The following is an 18145-nucleotide window of genomic DNA, read 5'->3' on the forward strand; positions in this document are numbered from 1 at the left end:
AGATGGGCAAGAGGAAGATGTATTCCTCAGTACTGCAGCCACTGCTAAGTGGCTGTGCCCAAGTAAATATCCCCCATATGCTTATGCAGGCAACCCTAATTAAATGTACTGGAAGGCAAGGCAAGAAGGGAGCAGGAGGGAGGGATGGAGGCTTGTTATAAAGAGGGGCTTGGTGCGAGGGAGAAGGGAATAAGGGAGGGTAATGGAGGTATAAATTATGTATTATGAAACTGAAAGAATAGAAGCAGCAGGCATTTAGTATTTCACACTTTGTCCTACAGAACTTAGAGTTCTGCAACACAGTATTACAAACATTACCAAATGATAACACTACAGGTAAAACAAGTATCTGGGCAGGTTCCCAAGAACCCAAGTTTCTAGCATCCCTCATAAAACCCAAGCACAGCCAGGCAGTGGTGGCGCACACCTTTAATCCCAGCACTCGGGAGGCAGAGGCAGGCGGATCTCTGTGAGTTCTAGGCCAGCCTGGTCTACAAGAACTAGTTCCAGGACAGAAACCAAAAAAAAAGCTACGGAGAAACCCTGTCTCGAAAATCCAAATAAATAAATAAATAAATAAAACCCAAGCACAGAGCTAAACCCTAAAAGGTACTCAAACATGTTCTTGAATTTGAGACATTCCACCTATCCAGTCACAAAGGCAGGATTCTCTAGTACCCAGCCCATCTTCTGCCTAGATGCATATACATCCAGTCCTGCCTTTCCAGCCTCACTATTACTGTATTCTTTCAGGTCCTTACCTGTGCTGTTTTATGGCAATCTGCTAAAGCTGGAGTCACCTGAGAGGAAGGAGTCTCCACTGAGAATATGCTTCCATAGATGGGGCTCTATCAGCAAGCCTAGACATTTTCTCAACGACTGGGAGATGTGGGAGGGCCCAGTCCGTTCTGATATTGTCTCTCCTGGGCTGGTCCTGGGTGCTGAATGAAAGCAGGCTGACAAGTCAGGAGGAGCAAGCCGGTAAGCGGCACTCCTCCTCCATGGCCCTACACCAGCTCCTGCCCCCACGCTTTTGCCCTGCTTGAGTTCCTGCCCCGACTTTCTTCTCCGATGGAATGATGGTGTGGAAGTATAAGTCCCCCCAAACTGATTTTTGTCACGGTGTTTCGTCACAGCTGTCATAACCCCAAGACACTTCTCAAATAAATTACTGCAATTACTTTTATGTCATTTTATATTTGGTACTTATTTAGGCTGCATGAAATACCTTTGCAATACTTGCTCACATATTTCATTTATCTTAACCAATCCTCTTCCTCCCAAGCTGCCTCCTTTCTAACTCGCATGCCATCTATATGTATGCACAGTCATGTAAGCCAATGGGTCTCAACCTGTGGGTCACGACCCCTTCTAGGTCAAACGACCCTTTCATTGGAGTCGCACATCAGGTATTAACATTACGACTGCTAACAGTAGCAAGACTACAGTAATGAAGTAGCAATGAAATAATTTTATGGTCGGGGGTCACCACAACATGAGGAACCGTATTAAAGGATCGCAGCAACAGGAAGGCTGGGAGTCACTGATTGACATCTTTATTCCATGTATGAAATGTACCTATCTAAAACGAGCTGTCAGCTTAACATGACAAGCTCCAATTCTACCCACACGCCCCTGCAAATAACACGTCTCTATTCTCCTTTATGGCCGAGTGAAACGCCACCGTGTGTACATGCCACACTTCTGTTGCTCACTGCACGGCTGGTGAGCACACCGGCAGGCAGCATACTGACTACTGTGAAAAATGCTGAGTAAACATAAGGAAGCATCTCTAACACGCTGCCTCAGATTCTGCCATGTACTTGCTCAAGAGCGGTGTGGCTGAATCCCGGTAGTCCTAGCTTTTCGATGTTTATTTTTATTCACGTGTGTGTGCACACCACCATACACATGAGAAGCCAGAGGACAGCTCCGGCGTTGGTGCTCCTTCCACCAGGATGAACTCCAACGGCAGGCTTGCATTTTCAGGCAGCACACACCTTTGCTCACCGGGCGTTTCTTACCTGGGAAAAGCAGCTTCTACTGTGAGCTTTTCTCAACAACCTCCATTTTGACCACCACTGTGGCTGCTTCAGTTTTATGTATTTCTTAATTCTCAAACCTAGAATAACTTATTAAAATAACCAAATAACTAGGAAGTAATCTCTTTTTTAAAAATGTCATTCTAGTCAATAAAATCAATTTTAAAAAAAATGCCATTCTGGGGCTGGAGAGATGGTTCAGACGTTAAAAACACAGGCTGCTCTTCCAGAGGGCCCAGGTTCAATTCCCAGCACCTACATAGCAGCTCACAACTTCAGCTTCAGGGGACCTGACACCCTCAAACAGACTTAAGTGCAAGCAAACTAGCAAAAGAGTTACAACGTACGTTCTTAAAAGCAATGGTTTAAAATGCATTTAAGAGGACGTACCCTTTAATCCCAGCACTTGGGAGGCAGAGGCAGGCGGATCTCTGTGAGTTCGAGACCAGCCTGGTCTACAAGAGTTAGTTCCAGGACAGGCTCCAAAACCACAGAGAAACCCTGTCTCGAAAAAAAAAAAGAGGACGTACCTCTAAAATCTAGTATAATTTTTCTCACATCTCTCCCCTCCCTTACTCTACAGCCATGCCCATCACAGCTGTTTCTCAACTTTCCATGGAGTTAACTGACTTATAAACCTACTGTCCATAAAGTGAAAGTATCATAAATCTCAAACACACATTCAACAATCTAATCTATTGAACACTGTGACCCAACCCAGCCTGCCTACAGCCAAGCAAAACCACAAAGCCTATTTTATAATAAAGTGGATGTCTAGTGTAATTTGTTGAATATTATCTATGGAGTGGAACAAATAACTGTTAACAGTTTAATGTATGCTTAATAAAAGTATGGTATCTACTGAACACACCATGCTCCTATAAAATTAAAAAATCCTGAGAGAAACCAATGTTAGGGTCCATCTGCACTTCCTATATCTGACTGGTCTCGTTTTTTCATGTCTCCATGACTGTGAACATAAGCTTCCTATGGAGTGCCCCCTCCCAACAACGGACAGTTCTTTTAAGACAGTTCTGCAAAAAGCTAATGACTCCCACTCTAATCTGAGTTACTTGCCCCCCATCACTCTTACAGCACCCTAAGTTTGTTGAAAGCACACACCATACTCCATTACCACCATCGGTTTACCCACTTTGACTCTGCTTAGAGATAAGAATCATTTCTTCAACGTTTACGTTGTTAGTGCTAAGTAGATTATCAGACCCAACTACAATTTAGATAAGTAACAGTCTCTAAGCAGCGGCTCTCAAATGTTAGCATCACGATTACCTGAAGACCTATAATAACTAAAGTTCATGGCTCCTCGCCAGGCTGGCCTAGGGTCGCACACCCCAAGCTTCCCGATGACCAGCCCTGCTGGTCTCAGAACCACAGTGGAGAATCCCTATTCTACATAGATCCTCTCTTCCCACCTCCAGGCTATGAAACAGCTCCTTCTCCTAGGTGCCCTCACATCCTCCTCCTGCAGGCCCAATCATCTTTAGACCTAGCACAATCCTCTACATCACAAAGCTTTCTCTAATTTCCAATGCATTGTGTTCTTTGCTCAATTACTGTCAGGCTTTGTTTTTTATATTATTTGCAATACATCACACGCTATTTCACAACCACTGACATGTCTTAAGTTTCCTACTTACACAGGCAAGAAAGCTTAATTAATACCTTCTACAACACAGACAACAGTACGCAGTGACCGCAGACCACGCCTCCAAATATCCGTTGGTATGAATGAATCCCTGTTCTTTTACCCAGACTCATGTCCAAGCAGCCTCGCTTCTCCTAGCCCAGCCTGACATACTCATCCTGCTTCCCTGTCTGTACTTCCTTCTTCCATATTGCTCACCCCTCTCATTGCTGACTGATTTTTAGCTGGCTTCTGTATATCACAGCCTGACACAATTTTTAAAGATCATTTTTTAATTATGTATACAATGTTCTGCCTGCATGTATGCTTGAGCACCAGAAGAAGGTACTAGATCTCATTACACTCACTACAGGTGGTCGTGAGCCACAACGTGCTTGCTGGGAATTGAACTCATGACCTCTGGAAGGGCAGCCAGAGTTCTTGACCTCTGAGCCAACTCCCCAACCCCCACCTGATGCATTTTTTAAGTTTCTCATCCACGATGGGAAGTAATGAGAGGAGACACTGTCTCCTCCAAACTTGACTCAATTTTAACTCTACTGACAATAAAACAGATTCACAAATACACAGTTTGTGAAAAGGGAAACGTTAAATAAAAAGCTAAAAATGACTGAGAAATAAATCTCTTTGAAATTTAAAATTGTCTTAAAACTTATGACAATGCTCATATGCATATCCACAACAAAATCCACAGTACTGATTTTGTTTATGTGTATGGTGGGGTGGGAGCTGCATTGCCAGTCCAAAGACAAATTTCAGGTATCAGTTCTCTTGCACCATGTCAGTGTGAAATCTAACTCACATCATTAAGCTTGGGAGGACAGCACCTATACCCACTGGGATGCAGATAACACCCAAACAACCTGAACGTAGGAAAACTTCTGAGGGGCTCTGTCCTCACAGATCTTATAATACATCTAACCTACATTGTTCTCGATGCTTAACAGTTTTAAATTCAAATAGAATGAAGGCAGGGATAGACTGACTAGTGGAGGACATGGGGTTAGCTATAGCCCAACTGCCTGCAACTTGCTAGGTAGACCAGTCTGACCTCAAATTAACATCAGCCTGACTCTGGCTTCCAAGAGCTGGGCTAAAAGGTGTGCGCCACCAAGCCAGGCTGAAATGGACTGCTTTTAAAAAAGCAGCAAACAAAGCACTTGTCCGAAATGAGCCTTAAGAGGGCTGGGGACAGTCAGTAGGCACACAAGCTTGGGGCTTGAATTCTGATCTCCTAGTACTCTTAACAGAACACACCTCTAATGCTGGTGTTGGGGACACAGGGACAGGAGTCCCTGGAGCTCACTGGCCACACAGACCAATCAGGAAGCTCCAGGCTCAGTGAGAGAGCCTGTCTGAAGGGGGGGGGGGGAGATAAGGGGCACCTGTGGAAGGTACCCAAAATCCACCTCTGGCTCCACAACCATGTGAATGGGCACATGTGCACAAGCAAGCACACACACAAAATTCCACAGGAAATTCAAAACTTGGACTTGCTAATTTGATCAGTGATAACAAATTAAAGCTATAAAAACTATTCTGAAAACGTAACAATTCCATGGCACCCACTAAGACTTATAGAGATTTTCTGAAGGAGGTTCCACCTGGGATACTAACCAGATCACTGCGAAGCCCAACATATTTTCAGTTAGTCAGTGTTCCATATGGCCAAATCAAGTTACCTACGTGGTCTTGTTTTTTTCCAAACCAATACTATGAGGATCCCAGGAAGACAGGCCTAGTGAGGGCAGAACTGGATGGAGAACAAGGCAAAAGGGAATCGGGAAAAGTTTCAAAGGGAGCTGAAAAGACCAGGGAAATAATGACCTGAAACTATTACAAAGCGCATCTGAAAATTATGCAAACGGCTCGGAAACAGAGAGAGGCACAAGAAAATAAGGAACTTAGGAGTCAGCGGGTTGAGGGGACAGCTGGGGTAAAGAACAAGTAACACACAGAGGCCTAAATTTAATCTGCAGTACCAGCAATACAAGCTAAAATAAAAATTTTTTTAAAAAAATGAAAGAGCTGGAGACACATGCGCTTGCAGAGAAACTGGGTTTGGTTCCCAGCACCATGTGGGAAATCACTACTGCGTGTGTATCTCAGAATGGGGGGGTGGGGGGGGTGGGGGGTGGGGGGGGTGGATCTGGCAGCCTCTTCTGGCCTCCTGTGACACCTGTCCTCTAGCACACATACCCTTCTTCCCATATATGCACAGTTAAAATTAAAAATATTAAAAAAAAATCACCGCAGTGCCCAATGATCTGCAAATAAATGTGCACAAAGTTCTATTAAGACCCCAAAGTCCTAGGGTGAGGTGGTTCACTCCTTTACCTGCTAAGGTATCTGGCCGGACCCCAAGTCATGTTGTATTTCTTAGCTTCAGTTACTCTGTTGCTATAAAATATCCCAATCTGGCAGGTTAATCGATGCTACAAAGTATAAACCACACAACCGCCTTAAGGTATCCATTTGAAGTATGGGCGTCAGAAGGGAAGAGAAACAACTGGGCCTTTTGGTCTGCTACTCTGCCACACGGTGATGGTATACAACTCAAGAGACAAGAATTCTGAAGCAGGCCAACCATGAGCTGCAGATCAGCCTAGGCTACAGAAAGAAATACAGACTCAAACCAAAATAATATATATATTTTTTTTAAGAGAAATTCCTAACTTCAAACTACGACAACTGTATTATGAACAGATATGATCTTTCTAAGTGTCCTATAAGAGTCCAGAAAAGCCTAAGTTTTGTAACCTTCAAAGACCCAAGTCATCTAAACAGCTTCCCAAATTAAAAAAAAATTATTCTACATACCCAAATACCAGTCATTGAAGCTGCTCTTAACATGGGTCTTAACGATGCCAATAAGCCCTACATGTTAAATAAAAGCTGGCCCTTACTTGACTATCTTAACTTCAGTTTCTCTCATCTCGACCCCCTAACTGATTTTCAATGGCAATAAACAATCTCTTCTTTGACCCTCATTTGAATCATTTAAATCTTACATAAAAGGGACCATATTGCACAATTAAAAGGGGCAAGAGCCCCCAAGTCAGTCTGAAATGCTTTTAAGTATTCAAAGACTTTTACACAAAGTGTTACAATCCAATGCCATGTTTGGATAACTGACACATTCGTGCAGTGCGGCTACGTTCTTCTGCGAACACAATTCTTGATTGCAAAGAGGAAACAGGGCCAAGCGGAGCTACAGAACCAGAAAGGTAACAAGCTAAAGGCGTCATAGATTTCTTGGCTGTGGGTGACAGGCAGGAGGCACACCCCTAGCGTCAGCCAGAAACAGTACATGGTGAATTCCACCTAGGGATTAAGGTGAAAGTAAGCAAAGGAAAATTGAAATCGCCGTGGTTCGAAAACGACTGCCCCAAGCACCGGACGAACAAAGGTAACAAAATTAAAAAAACAAACAAACAAAAAAAACACTAAGAAGGCATTAACAGTATAAGTATTTCTCTAGGGCCGAGATGCTCCGTGTCTCAACGAATATACACGCTGGCCCTTTCAGGTCCACCAACGCAGAGAAAAGCAGCCGCGAAAGAAAGCCCCCTAAGTTGCATAGAGCAGCGAGATAAATACGAAAACGAACGAAGGCAAGAAAGTGGAAGGATTCCTGCCAAGGCTCATTGCTGGAAAATGCAGAGTGAGTGGGAGGAAGCACAACTCTGGAGAAGTGGGTCTTACATAAAGCGCCATTTGCCGCACACTATCATTTGCACAGGATTTCAGAACTCCCAACCTGGAAACCGAAATCTGGGGGTGGAAAGTGGGCTCCACGTGGAGGAGGAGGAGGAGGGGGCAGACCCACGGCGCAGGGGTTCAGCAAAGGCCGAGCGAGACGGTGGGTCGGGGTTGAGCGGAGGCCCACAGGCTTAAGAGCCCGGGGGCGGAGGCGCTGTTGGCGATCGGAGGCCCGGGGGCGGCGAGGATCGGGGCGCTCGGAGGCCTCCGTCCGGGTCGCCGGAGGGTGGGGGTGGCAAGGCTCGGGGCGCGGAGACATCCAGCGCTTGCAGGGGGCGGGGGCGCGCGGAGGCCCGGAGACGAGCCGGAGCTGGGGGGCTTGCAAAGGCCTTGCAGTTTGCAGAGGCCCGGGAGCGCGCAGGGCCCGGGGGCGCACAGGCGGCCGTGGACCTCGAATCCGGCATCCGCAGTTCTTTTCTCCCGAGAAGAACGCGCCGGGCCCTCCCTCGCCCGACCCGGGAGCCCAGGTCTCACCATCTTGCTCGGCGGGCGGCGCTGGCGGCGGGCGGCGGCTGTGGGTTCCGCGGGACGCGGTGACGGCGGCTGGCTGTCCGGCGCCGGCTGGGGTGCAACGGGGCCTGGACCCGGAGCGAGGCGGGCGGAGTCCGGGCTGGAGAGGCGTCGGAGGGTGGAGAGGGTTGCAGCCTCACACTCGCACACGGACGGCCCCGACTCGCTGCAGCGGCTCGCTGCTGACCGCAACCTCAAGGCACGGAACAGGGCGCGCAGAGGGCGGAGCGAGCGCGGGGCGGGGCGGGGCGGAGCTTGCGGGAGGCCGACATCCGGGAACCCGCTCCCGGCCGTGCCCACGCTCTCCAACCGGAGTGCGCCCAGAGTGGCGCGCTACCCCCCCACCCCACCCCAGCGCCTGCTGCGTACGGTGCGCCGGGGCGGAGGCAGACGTCTTGACGTCGGCAGAGGCGCGCTTCCTGTGATGCGACTGGCGGAGGGCGGGCGGTAGGAAGGCTCCTGGGAGGAGGAAATGGAACGGTTGGCTGGACTTGGTACGGAATTGCGCCTCTCTTTTGGCTACTGTGGCACTATGGCGAGGCACGGGCAAGACCGCACTGTAGAGTCAGGCGCGCCGAGGGGAAAGTAGGATAAGCAAAGCTAGCTGCAGCTTGAGCTTTGGGGAGCTGCGGACGAGTAGAGGGGTTGCTTCCCACTCCACCAGCAGGCGACCCTTCAGCTGGTGCAGAAGCCACGAGATTGCCCACTTAAATCCAAATAGTATCCAAAGGTATCTCCGTAATGGTGGCAGTTACCTTACTGTAAGAAGTAAGACTGCTGTAGGTGCCGGGTGATGGTGGTACACGCCTTTAATCTTAGCACTTCGGAGACACAGAGGTAGGAGGATTTTTGTGAGTTCGAGGACAACCTGGTCTACAAAGCGAGTTCCAGGACAGCCAAGGTTACACAGAGAAACCCTGTCTCAGGAAACAAAGCAAATCCACAGATAGAAGTTTAAAAACAAAAAGTTGGTAGGAGAGGTGTGATAAGGATAACTAACATGTTTATGTTGCAATTATTTGTGATAGCCACTTTTTGGATGGTTAGAAACCTAAGGTCAGCCGCGCTGCAGTGACGCACGCCTTTAATCCCAGCACTCCAGAGGCAGACACAGGCGGCTCTCTGTGAGTTCGAGGCCAGCCTGGTCTACAGAGTGAGTGGCGGGGCGAGCGGGGTGGGGGTGAGGGGGTGACAGAAAAAAGAAAACTAAAAACCTAAGGTAAGAGCCAGGCAGTGGTGACGCACACCTTTAATCCCAGTGGTTGTACTCTTAACTCCTTCATCTTCTGTGAAAGTAGTTGGTTAGTTTTGTTTTGCTTTTTAAACTTTGCTCTACATTGTACGAGCAGCTTTCAACTCCATTTTGAGGATGGGAAATGCCTGCACCAGGGTGGACACATGAACACAGCATGGAGTAGAAAGATTGCCATCTTATGAATTTATAAGGGCAAATTGAAACTGTAACAGTACATGAGATTGTTACAATCATATCAGGAAACCAGGTAGAACTTATTGGACATATCAAACCAAGAAAAGAGTGTAACTTCCTCACCTGGACTCTAAAGAGACAGATACACCACGAATCTGTCATCTGATCATTCTGGGGGCTGGAACTAACAGGCAAAGAACTCTGACTTGTCCCTCAGCCTTCCACCCAGCTGAGGCACCACTGTGGATCCGGTTTACTCAACCCCAGCTGCCCACCTTCTAGTCTCCCATCTGGACCATCCATCCATTCCTTCATCCCGGCCGAGATCCCATTCTTTGTCCTCTACATCTGAATTCACTCCTATAGCTTCTTATTTAAACAGTGGCACTCCCAACAGCGGGCTCCCACATCTTTCCTAAAGCTCAGGCGTTCATTTTAGCATCAAAACAAACTACATTTCTGTCATACCAATAAAACCTTCTGAACTCTGTTGTTGCCCACTTCTCTTTGCAGACATACTGTAATAGATATAGATAGATATAGATATATTTATTGTATGATCTGAGAGTAGATTAGATTAGAAGATAAGCCTCAGGGAAAACATGGAACATTTGGCACATAGCTGTCATTGAAACTACAAAACTCTGAATTTTTGCTATTCAATAAATGAAGATCTTGTGGAAAGACAAATGTTTTTGTCTATGTTTCTGGCATAGGTCACTCATGACACTTAGCATTCAGACAGTAGCAGGCTTGGCAGCACTTGAGGAAGTACCTCTCTGTCATAATCAGCTTGGACCTCATCTCCTGTGCCTCCGGTGACACTAACTTGAAGGAGAAAAAGTATCACAATTGTCCTTCCTCAATATTCAAATACTATCTGAAAGGGAGAAAAAATGGAGGTAGGGTTTTTTTGAGATTCCTTACGGGAAGGTTATTTCTTCCTGTTATCGTATGGGTATTTTATAGATTTATGGTTCTTTTAGTTATTTTAATCTACTCTGTTACGTGATTTTTTAAATGTATTTATTATTACTGTGATGCAGAAAGAATGGGACCTGAGTTGACCTCTGGCCCTGGGTGGAGGCATGAGAGGCCGAACAGCCATGGGATTACTATCGACCTTATAACGAACAAGGGTTTGCTTATATTGAACAAAGGCATGCTGTTGTTCCCTTCTGTAAGAGTTAATCAGATAGGTAGTGAGCTACTTGGGCACAAAAAAAAAAAAATGCCCCTTGGGAAGCTGCCTGCTTCAGCAACTTTAAAGAACATGATTCACCTGAAAAATGTGTTAGTTACAAGGACAGGAGGTAGAAATAGGAAATGTAGTTTAGGGTAAGAGGACCCCAAAATTAACAATTTTTTCCCTCCGTTAAATTTCAGAATATCCTTGGCCCTGTCCTAGCTGGAGGTCAGAAATACCAGAAGTACTTCTGGGCTCCAAATCCCCAGTCTAGTCCTTAAATAGTATTAGGGTTGCCCCTATTATGGGGGTGGCTATAGTAGCCATGGAGGTATTTGAATCTTTGGATCCCTCTGCCATTTCTCTGGTAACACAAGAAAGATAAACATCGGATTTGTCCCTTCTTGAGGCCAGACCAAAAGAACAGAACATCTTGAGCCTTGAGTGGAGACATGACATTCTGGTCTGCTCTGAAGATTAGAACAGTTCATACTGTTATCTCTTTACTTAGTGAATCAATTTGGGCCTGCCAAACCTGGCCAAGAAACCATCCCTCAAGAAAGCTGGTTAACTTAAAACCATGCTAATGAGATAGAAAGAGTAATTACTCCCTAAATGAAATAATGCACTTTTTCTTCCCAGAACCCCTACTTCAAGGAGTCCCTTATGGGGCTGCCACCTTGCAGCTCTGAAAAGCATAATGTAGTCATACCAAAGAGTTCCACAATAGCCCTGACTGGGGTATAACAAAGGTTTATGTATTTGGGGATAAACTCATAGTAAGAGTAGTGATCCACAGTCTTCTGCATGCGCAGGGAACTGGAACCCAACCCAGCAGCAAAGAGAGCTGTGCACACTTTTTCTCTGCCTTAATAGTACATAAGACCACGCCCAAAGTGGGCTGGTATCTTAAAGGCTATTGGCTGAAGGAGTTCCCACAGCAGCATAATTTTTCCTGTTTCTTCTTTTCTATCTTTTTCAGACACTGGCCAAAGCCTACTCACAATTTCTCTTGCACTTGGGGATTTCTTTCTAAGAAGCTACCCTCCTTTTGCCATGTGGCTGCTTGCTGACCTAACTCAAAAGGCCAGACTGTCTTCCTTCTCTCTAGCTCCCTCCCCTCTTTGTGGTGGCTTGGATGAGGATGCCCCTCATAGGTTCATATATTTGAATGCTTAGGGAGTAGCACTGTTTGTTAAAGTATGTGAGACCTCATTGGAAGAAGTTTGCCACTGGGAGTGGGCTTTGAGATTTCAAAAGCCCAAGCCACATAGGGTATAGGGGCTCACTGAGATTGAAGGGGCAATCACAGAACCTGAGTGGGTCTGAGCTAGGCCCTCTGTATATACATTCTGATCTTTAGTTTGGTGTTCATATAGGACTCCTAACAGTGGGAGTGGGGGGGCATTTCTGACTCTTTTGCTCGCTCTTGGGACGCTTTTCCTCTTACTGGGTTGCCTTGTCCAGTCTATATATGATGGTTTGTGCCTTGTCTTATTGTAACTTGATTTGTATCTCCGGGAAGCCTGCTCTTTTTCTGAGAGGAAACAGAGGAGGAGTGGACCTGGAGGAGAGAGGAGGGGAGGGGCATGGAGGAATGGAGGGGAGGTAAACTGATGTCAAGATGTAATGTATAAGAGAAGAATTTAAAAAAAAAAAAAAAGCCAAAACCAATTCCAGTCTCTCACTTCCTGCTGCCCGTGGATCCAGATGTAGAACTCTCAGCTTCCTCTCCAGCACTGTCTGCCTGCGTGCTATGCTTCGTACCTGATGATAATGGACTGAACCTCTAAAGCTATAAATAAATCCTAGTTAAATGCATTCTTTTTTAAGAGCTGCTGTGGTCATGATGTCTCTTCACAGCAATAGAGCACTGACCAAGACAGAAGTTAATACTAGGAGCGGGGTATTGCTGTGGTAAGCCTGACCGTGCTGCTTGCTGGCAAAATATGCACTTTAGGACTTTGGACAAAAAAAGCAGTTGAATGTTTTAAGCAAGGCTGACTGGGTCATTCCAGTAGGAGTGTGGAAGATAGTGGTACTGTGAGCGGTGTAGATTATGATGGACTGGCTCAAGAGGGTTTGGAGGAGAAAAATATTAGTAAGTAATCTAGAGATCATTCTTCTGATGTTTTGGTGAAATAGAAAATGTGACTGTTTCATGCCCTTGTTCCAAAATAAAAAAAAAAATCTGCCTGAGACTAAATTGAAGTGTTTTGGATTAATGACACTAGCGGAGGAGGTTTCAAGACAACCTCATATTGACTCTGTCATGTAGCTATTAGTGGCCAATCTTATCCAAATCTATAATGAAAAGGAGTAAGTTGAGCAAGAAAAATTACAAAATATACAGTTTGAGGAGAAAGGGGGCACCAGAAGTGTAATGGAGCTAAGTGCAGTGCTCAAAGAGATAAAAATTTAAAGAAAAGCCTGATGCTAAATGGAATAAAGGGAGTGGTGACTTCGGGGCAGGACCCCACCCAGACAAACTTTCAATTTGTTAAAAAGAATTATATAAAAACTTAAGCAGTAAAGGAAACCAACATTTGGTGCAAATATATTTGAATCAGGGACCAAGTTCCAGCTCCAGTAAGCAAAAGAACTTGGCAGCTTCAGTCACGTGGTTCTGACTTTACTGTTAAGGATACACAAAAGCAGCTATCAAATATCCCTACACAACTAAGCAGAGCTACTGAGGCCAGATGTGCGCCAGGGGTGTTCCTGCATGAAGGCTCAGGGAGGCCATTGCATGAAGCTATGACTCTGAAGCCTGGATATCATTTGAGAACCCAAGATGCTGGAGATGCCAGAGTCATAGGATACCTGCCAAGGACCTGCTAACACCGGTAGGGAAACAGCCCAAGAGAGGAAAGTGTGTGGCAGCCAATAAAGATGAAAGGGGTTGGAGATCTGAAGAGAGCCCTGACATCAAACACCGAGATGCAGAGTCTGGAGCTTGCCCAGCTGATTTTGGACTTGCTTTGGTCCAGTATTTCCTCACTATGCTCCCTTTTCTCACGTTTGTCATGGTAATGTATGCCCTGTGCCATTGTATGTTAGAAGTATGTGATCTGTTTTTCATTTTGATTTGACAGGGGATTATAGTTAAGTGATTGCCTTGAGTCACAGAAGAGACTGTGAGCTTAAACTTTTCAACAATGTTGAAACTGTTACAGACTATGGGGGCTTTTGATGTTAGACTGGATGAGTTTTTATCTACAAGCCTCTGTGAGTCAGGGAATGGAATGTAGTGGTTTGAATAAGAATTGTCCCCACGGGCTCAGCTGCTTCAAGCACCAAGGAGCTGGAGAGATGACTCAGCAGTTAAGACACTTGCTGCTCTCCCAGGGAACCGATACCCTTTTTGGCCTCCACGGGCACCAGACACACATGTGGTACACAAACATACATGCAGACAAAACTCTTGGTTTTTGTTGGTTTTTGTTGTTGTTTTGTTTTGTTTTTGGAGACAGGGTTTCTCTGTAGCTTTGGAACCTGTTCTAGAACTCACTTTGTAGACCAGGCTGGCCTTGAATTTAAAGAGATTCAATGGCCTCTGTCTCACAAGTGCTAGGATTAAAGGCCTGCACCACTACAGCCTGGCTGACAAAACTCTTATACATATAGAATAAACAAAAACTTTTCAAAAGTAAAAGATGACCGAAGCTCCTGATACCATTAAGAGAAGGAAGTTCCAGAATTTTGATTACTTTTGAGAAGAGGTGAGTTTGGATGCAAGTGAAGATGTAACATTCTGAGCTGAACATGTAGTGAGTATAAACTATAAAACTTCAGAATGCTAAGGTGCCTGGTTAATCTCCAGCACCAAAAAGAAGTACAGTTTGAGTTGATGGAAAAGCCCAAGTAGAAGCTGGAAGTGATTTGAGGAGAGAAGAGAGATGTTATCGTCTACTTTAAGATAGGTTGGAACTCCCGTTCAATTCCAGTACTTGGGAGGCAGAGGCTGATGGAGCTCTGTGAGCTTGAGGCCAGCCTGGTCTACAGAGTGAGTTCCAGGACAGCCAGGGCTACACAGGAGGATCCTGTCTTGAAAAATCAACCCCCCCTCAAAAAAAAAAGCTGAAACTGAAATATTCACATCTACTCCTTATTTAGTGACAGAATAAAGAAAGAATTCAAAGGTATGATTAGTAGAACAGGAAAAGAAACCATTAAAAAACAGGGCAATGGGGACTGGAGAGATGGCTCAGCAGTTAAGAACACTAGCTGCTCTTCCAGAGGAACCAGGTTCAATTCCCAGCACCTACATGGCAGCTCATGCCTATCTGTAACTCTGGTTCTACAGCTTCTGACACCATCACACAGATATACATGCAAGCAAAACACCAATGAAAATAACATGAAAGTAAATTTTAAAAAAGAAAGAAAGAAGCAGAAACAGGAAGAAGGATGCTGGAGAGATGGCCCCTTCGTTAAGAACACGCACTGATCTGGAAGAGCGGAGGTATGCTCCAGGCCCCACACTGGCAATCTCACAGCCAACCGTAACGCCAGTTCCAGGGCCCCTGGACTCATGTGCCCACCCCTTTCATACTGATCTACATAATTAAAAAACAACCAAGAGAATTATTCAAGAAGAAAAAGCGAGAGGGATTGATAGCCATATCTGAACCTAAGCAGCATCAGGGTTTCAATGCCTCCAAATTAACTGTAGTTAGATATTTCACAATATCATGTGGGTTTTTTTTTTTTTTTTGACAAGGGTTCTTTGTTAGCTCTACTTTTTCAACAGCATGGTAATACCCTGAAAGTCCACTTTGCCTGCCGTTTATCTCTGTGGAATACCTGGGCTACAGAAGCAGCCTTTCCTATCCTCTACGGCATTCTGGCACATTAGTCCTCCCAAACAGTCATCGGTATCCATGACTTACTGAGCTAGAAGCCACGTTTGATTGTAATACAAAGAAAACTGAGAGGGAACACCAGCTCCTCCTCCTACAGAAAACGTATATCTCAGTCGAAGAACCCCAGACTTGATAGCACCTCTATACCTTTTTGTGGCCCCATCTCGGTTTATAAAATTTCCTGGAGGATGGGTACTTCGGTTTCCGAAAGTACACATTGTCTTTTGTCTCAGAACCCTTTCCTATAGTGACAAAAGAGTAGGAAGGTAGGCTATCTCCCTGCTCCATGGCGTGGCTGAAGAAGGGTTCCATGGCGCCTGAAATGGCAGAGGGAGTGGGGACATGTCCTCTCTACTCAGCAGCAAAACATTCTGCTAAGGATTCTAAGTTCCACCTGAAACTCATTGTTCCATAGAAACCATTGTATCACGGCTGTCTCACAAACAGTGGCATCCCTAAATAATCTTACTCTAAGGCTGACATTCTATTTATTTGCTAATGGAAATTTGATAGAAAATGACACTCTTCAAATAATTATGAATTAATTAGGCATGGTGGCATACACCTTTAATCCATGCAGGAGACAGGCAAGTGGATATATATGAGTTCAAAACCAGCCTGGTCTACACAGACAGTTCCAGGTCAGCCATTAGTGAGACCTTGTCTCAAATAAATAAAGAATAAAATTTGTGAATTTCAGGTGGCTATGGTGGCACATGTCTGCAATCCCAGCATTTGGGAGGCAGAGACAGGAAGATTAGGAGTTTAAGGTCATCCTCAACAATGGATGGCCAGCATGTGCTATGTGAAATCCTACACAGCAATAGCAAAAGCTTATGAATGAATGTACTTGGAGTAATTATATCTGAATGAAAAAAAGGAAATAAAAAGGAAAGGACTTAAACAAAGAATAAACAGGACTGTTCCTAGGTGTGGTGGAGGAGAAAGTATATTATAGAGGGAAGGAGAGCACAGCCAGAGACAAGACAGCTGAGAGTCCAGAGCGGACATGACCAGGCAGAGCTAAGCTGTGTGGGGAGGGGGAGGGGAGAGAGAACGGAGAGAGGGGAACCAGGTGCAGCAGCCAAGAGGGCAAAGGTCCAAAAGGGGTGGGTAACCAAGAAGTCTATCTATAGGGAAGAGTCTCCAGGGGAAGGGCAGCCCAGCACCTGGACGAGAGAGTTCAGGGTAGAGGGCAGATACCAGCCATACCCTGTAATAGGCAGGGACTGAGGGAGGCTGAGAGAACCTGGTGGCCAGTACCAGCTTTGATATGTTAAACAGGCACCTTGGTCATTTGTCCCAGGTTTCAAACGTAACAAAATACAAGTATAGAGTTAATCTTATTAAAAAAAAATTTAAGTATACATAAAAATTTTAGCTTTATGCAGCTTTTCTAATTCTAACAGAAAGTTAATAACATTGAATTTCTTCAGAGTAAAACCTTGATCATTTACTTTTTAGATAAAGTATGAATTAGGACAAGTTCGTCTCCTTTCTTTTATGATCTTAGAAATAGGAACCAGGACCTCAGATGGTATTAGGCAAGCACCCAACCACAGGCCTATGTTCTTGGCCCTGTTTGTTGTTGTTGTTGATTTATCAGGAGGATTTCTCTGTGTAACAGTCTGGGCCGATTTATAGACCAGGCTGGCCTTGAACTCAGAGGTCCACCTGCCTCTGTCTCCCACGGGCTGGGATTAAAGGTGTGTGCCCACACTGGCCAGCTTTTTTTGTTTGTTTCTGAGATAAAGGCTTTCTATGTTATCCAGGCTGGCCTCAAGCTCATGAACTCAAACAGTCCTCCCCCACAGCCTCCTACGTAAGGAAGACTAGAGGCACGTGTCACCACCGTGCCTAGCACTACAAGTTTTAAATCAGAAAAAGTTTTAAAGTATATAAGTTGTTTATTAAACAATGGGCCAAATGGAAGGGGAACAAAATTATTTAAGATTTGTTCCTAAAGTTCTTAGTTGTTCACCTACTGAATGTCATGATAATAATAGACTGAACTTCTGAAACTGTTAGTCACCCAATGAAATACTTTCCTTAAGACTTGCCATGATCATGGTGCCTCTCACAACAATAGAAATCCTAACTAAGACAGAAGTTGGTGCCAGGGACTGGGGTATTGCTGTGACAGCTGGCCATGTTTTTGTTTGGAAGAATTTGGACTTTGCTACTTTGGGTTAGGAAAACAGTGAAATGTGTTAAGTAGTGCTTGATGGAGCATACTAGTAGAAGCTTGGAAGACCTGAACTGTGGGAGACTGACTGTTTCGGGAGGATCAGAGGGGAAGAATTTTAGTATTTTGCTGAGAGATCATTCTTGTGATATTTTGTTTAACAGTGGCAGTGTGCAGGCAGACATGGTGCTAGACAAGGAGCTGAGACTCCTATATCTTAACTCACAGGCAACAGGAAGTTAACTGGGTTTAGCTTGAGCATTAGAGACTTTCGCAGTGACACACTTCCTCCAACAAGCCCATACCTACTTCAACAAGGCCACACCTCCTAATAGTGCTACTCCCTATGGGGACCATTTTCTTTCAAACCACCACAGGAATTTAAGGGAGGAAACAGTTTATTGCGGTTCAGTTAGAGGTACACTCTACAAGGGCAAAGAAGCTAAGTGTTCCTTCCACCTCAGCCCTGAGGCACCCCAGACAAGAGGCATGTGCCGCTG

The 18145-nt window shown here is 45.3% G+C and overlaps 1 protein-coding gene across 1 annotated transcript in view; it reads right to left on the minus strand.

The window, feature by feature from the left end:
- Ppp3r1 (protein phosphatase 3 regulatory subunit B, alpha) overlaps positions 1–8314 on the minus strand; it is a 46440-nt gene extending 38126 nt beyond the window's left edge. The window contains exon 1 of the mRNA XM_041669505.1: positions 7945–8314. Within this exon, the coding sequence (XP_041525439.1) occupies positions 7945–7947 (3 nt within the window). The 5' untranslated portion in view covers positions 7948–8314. The remainder of the gene's footprint in view (positions 1–7944) is intronic.
- Positions 8315–18145: the final 9831 nt, after the last annotated feature.

This window comes from Microtus oregoni, unplaced genomic scaffold (genome assembly GCF_018167655.1).
Source record: "Microtus oregoni isolate MIOR12 unplaced genomic scaffold, Mior012 000019F_ref0000042, whole genome shotgun sequence".
NCBI lineage: Eukaryota > Metazoa > Chordata > Mammalia > Rodentia > Cricetidae > Microtus > Microtus oregoni.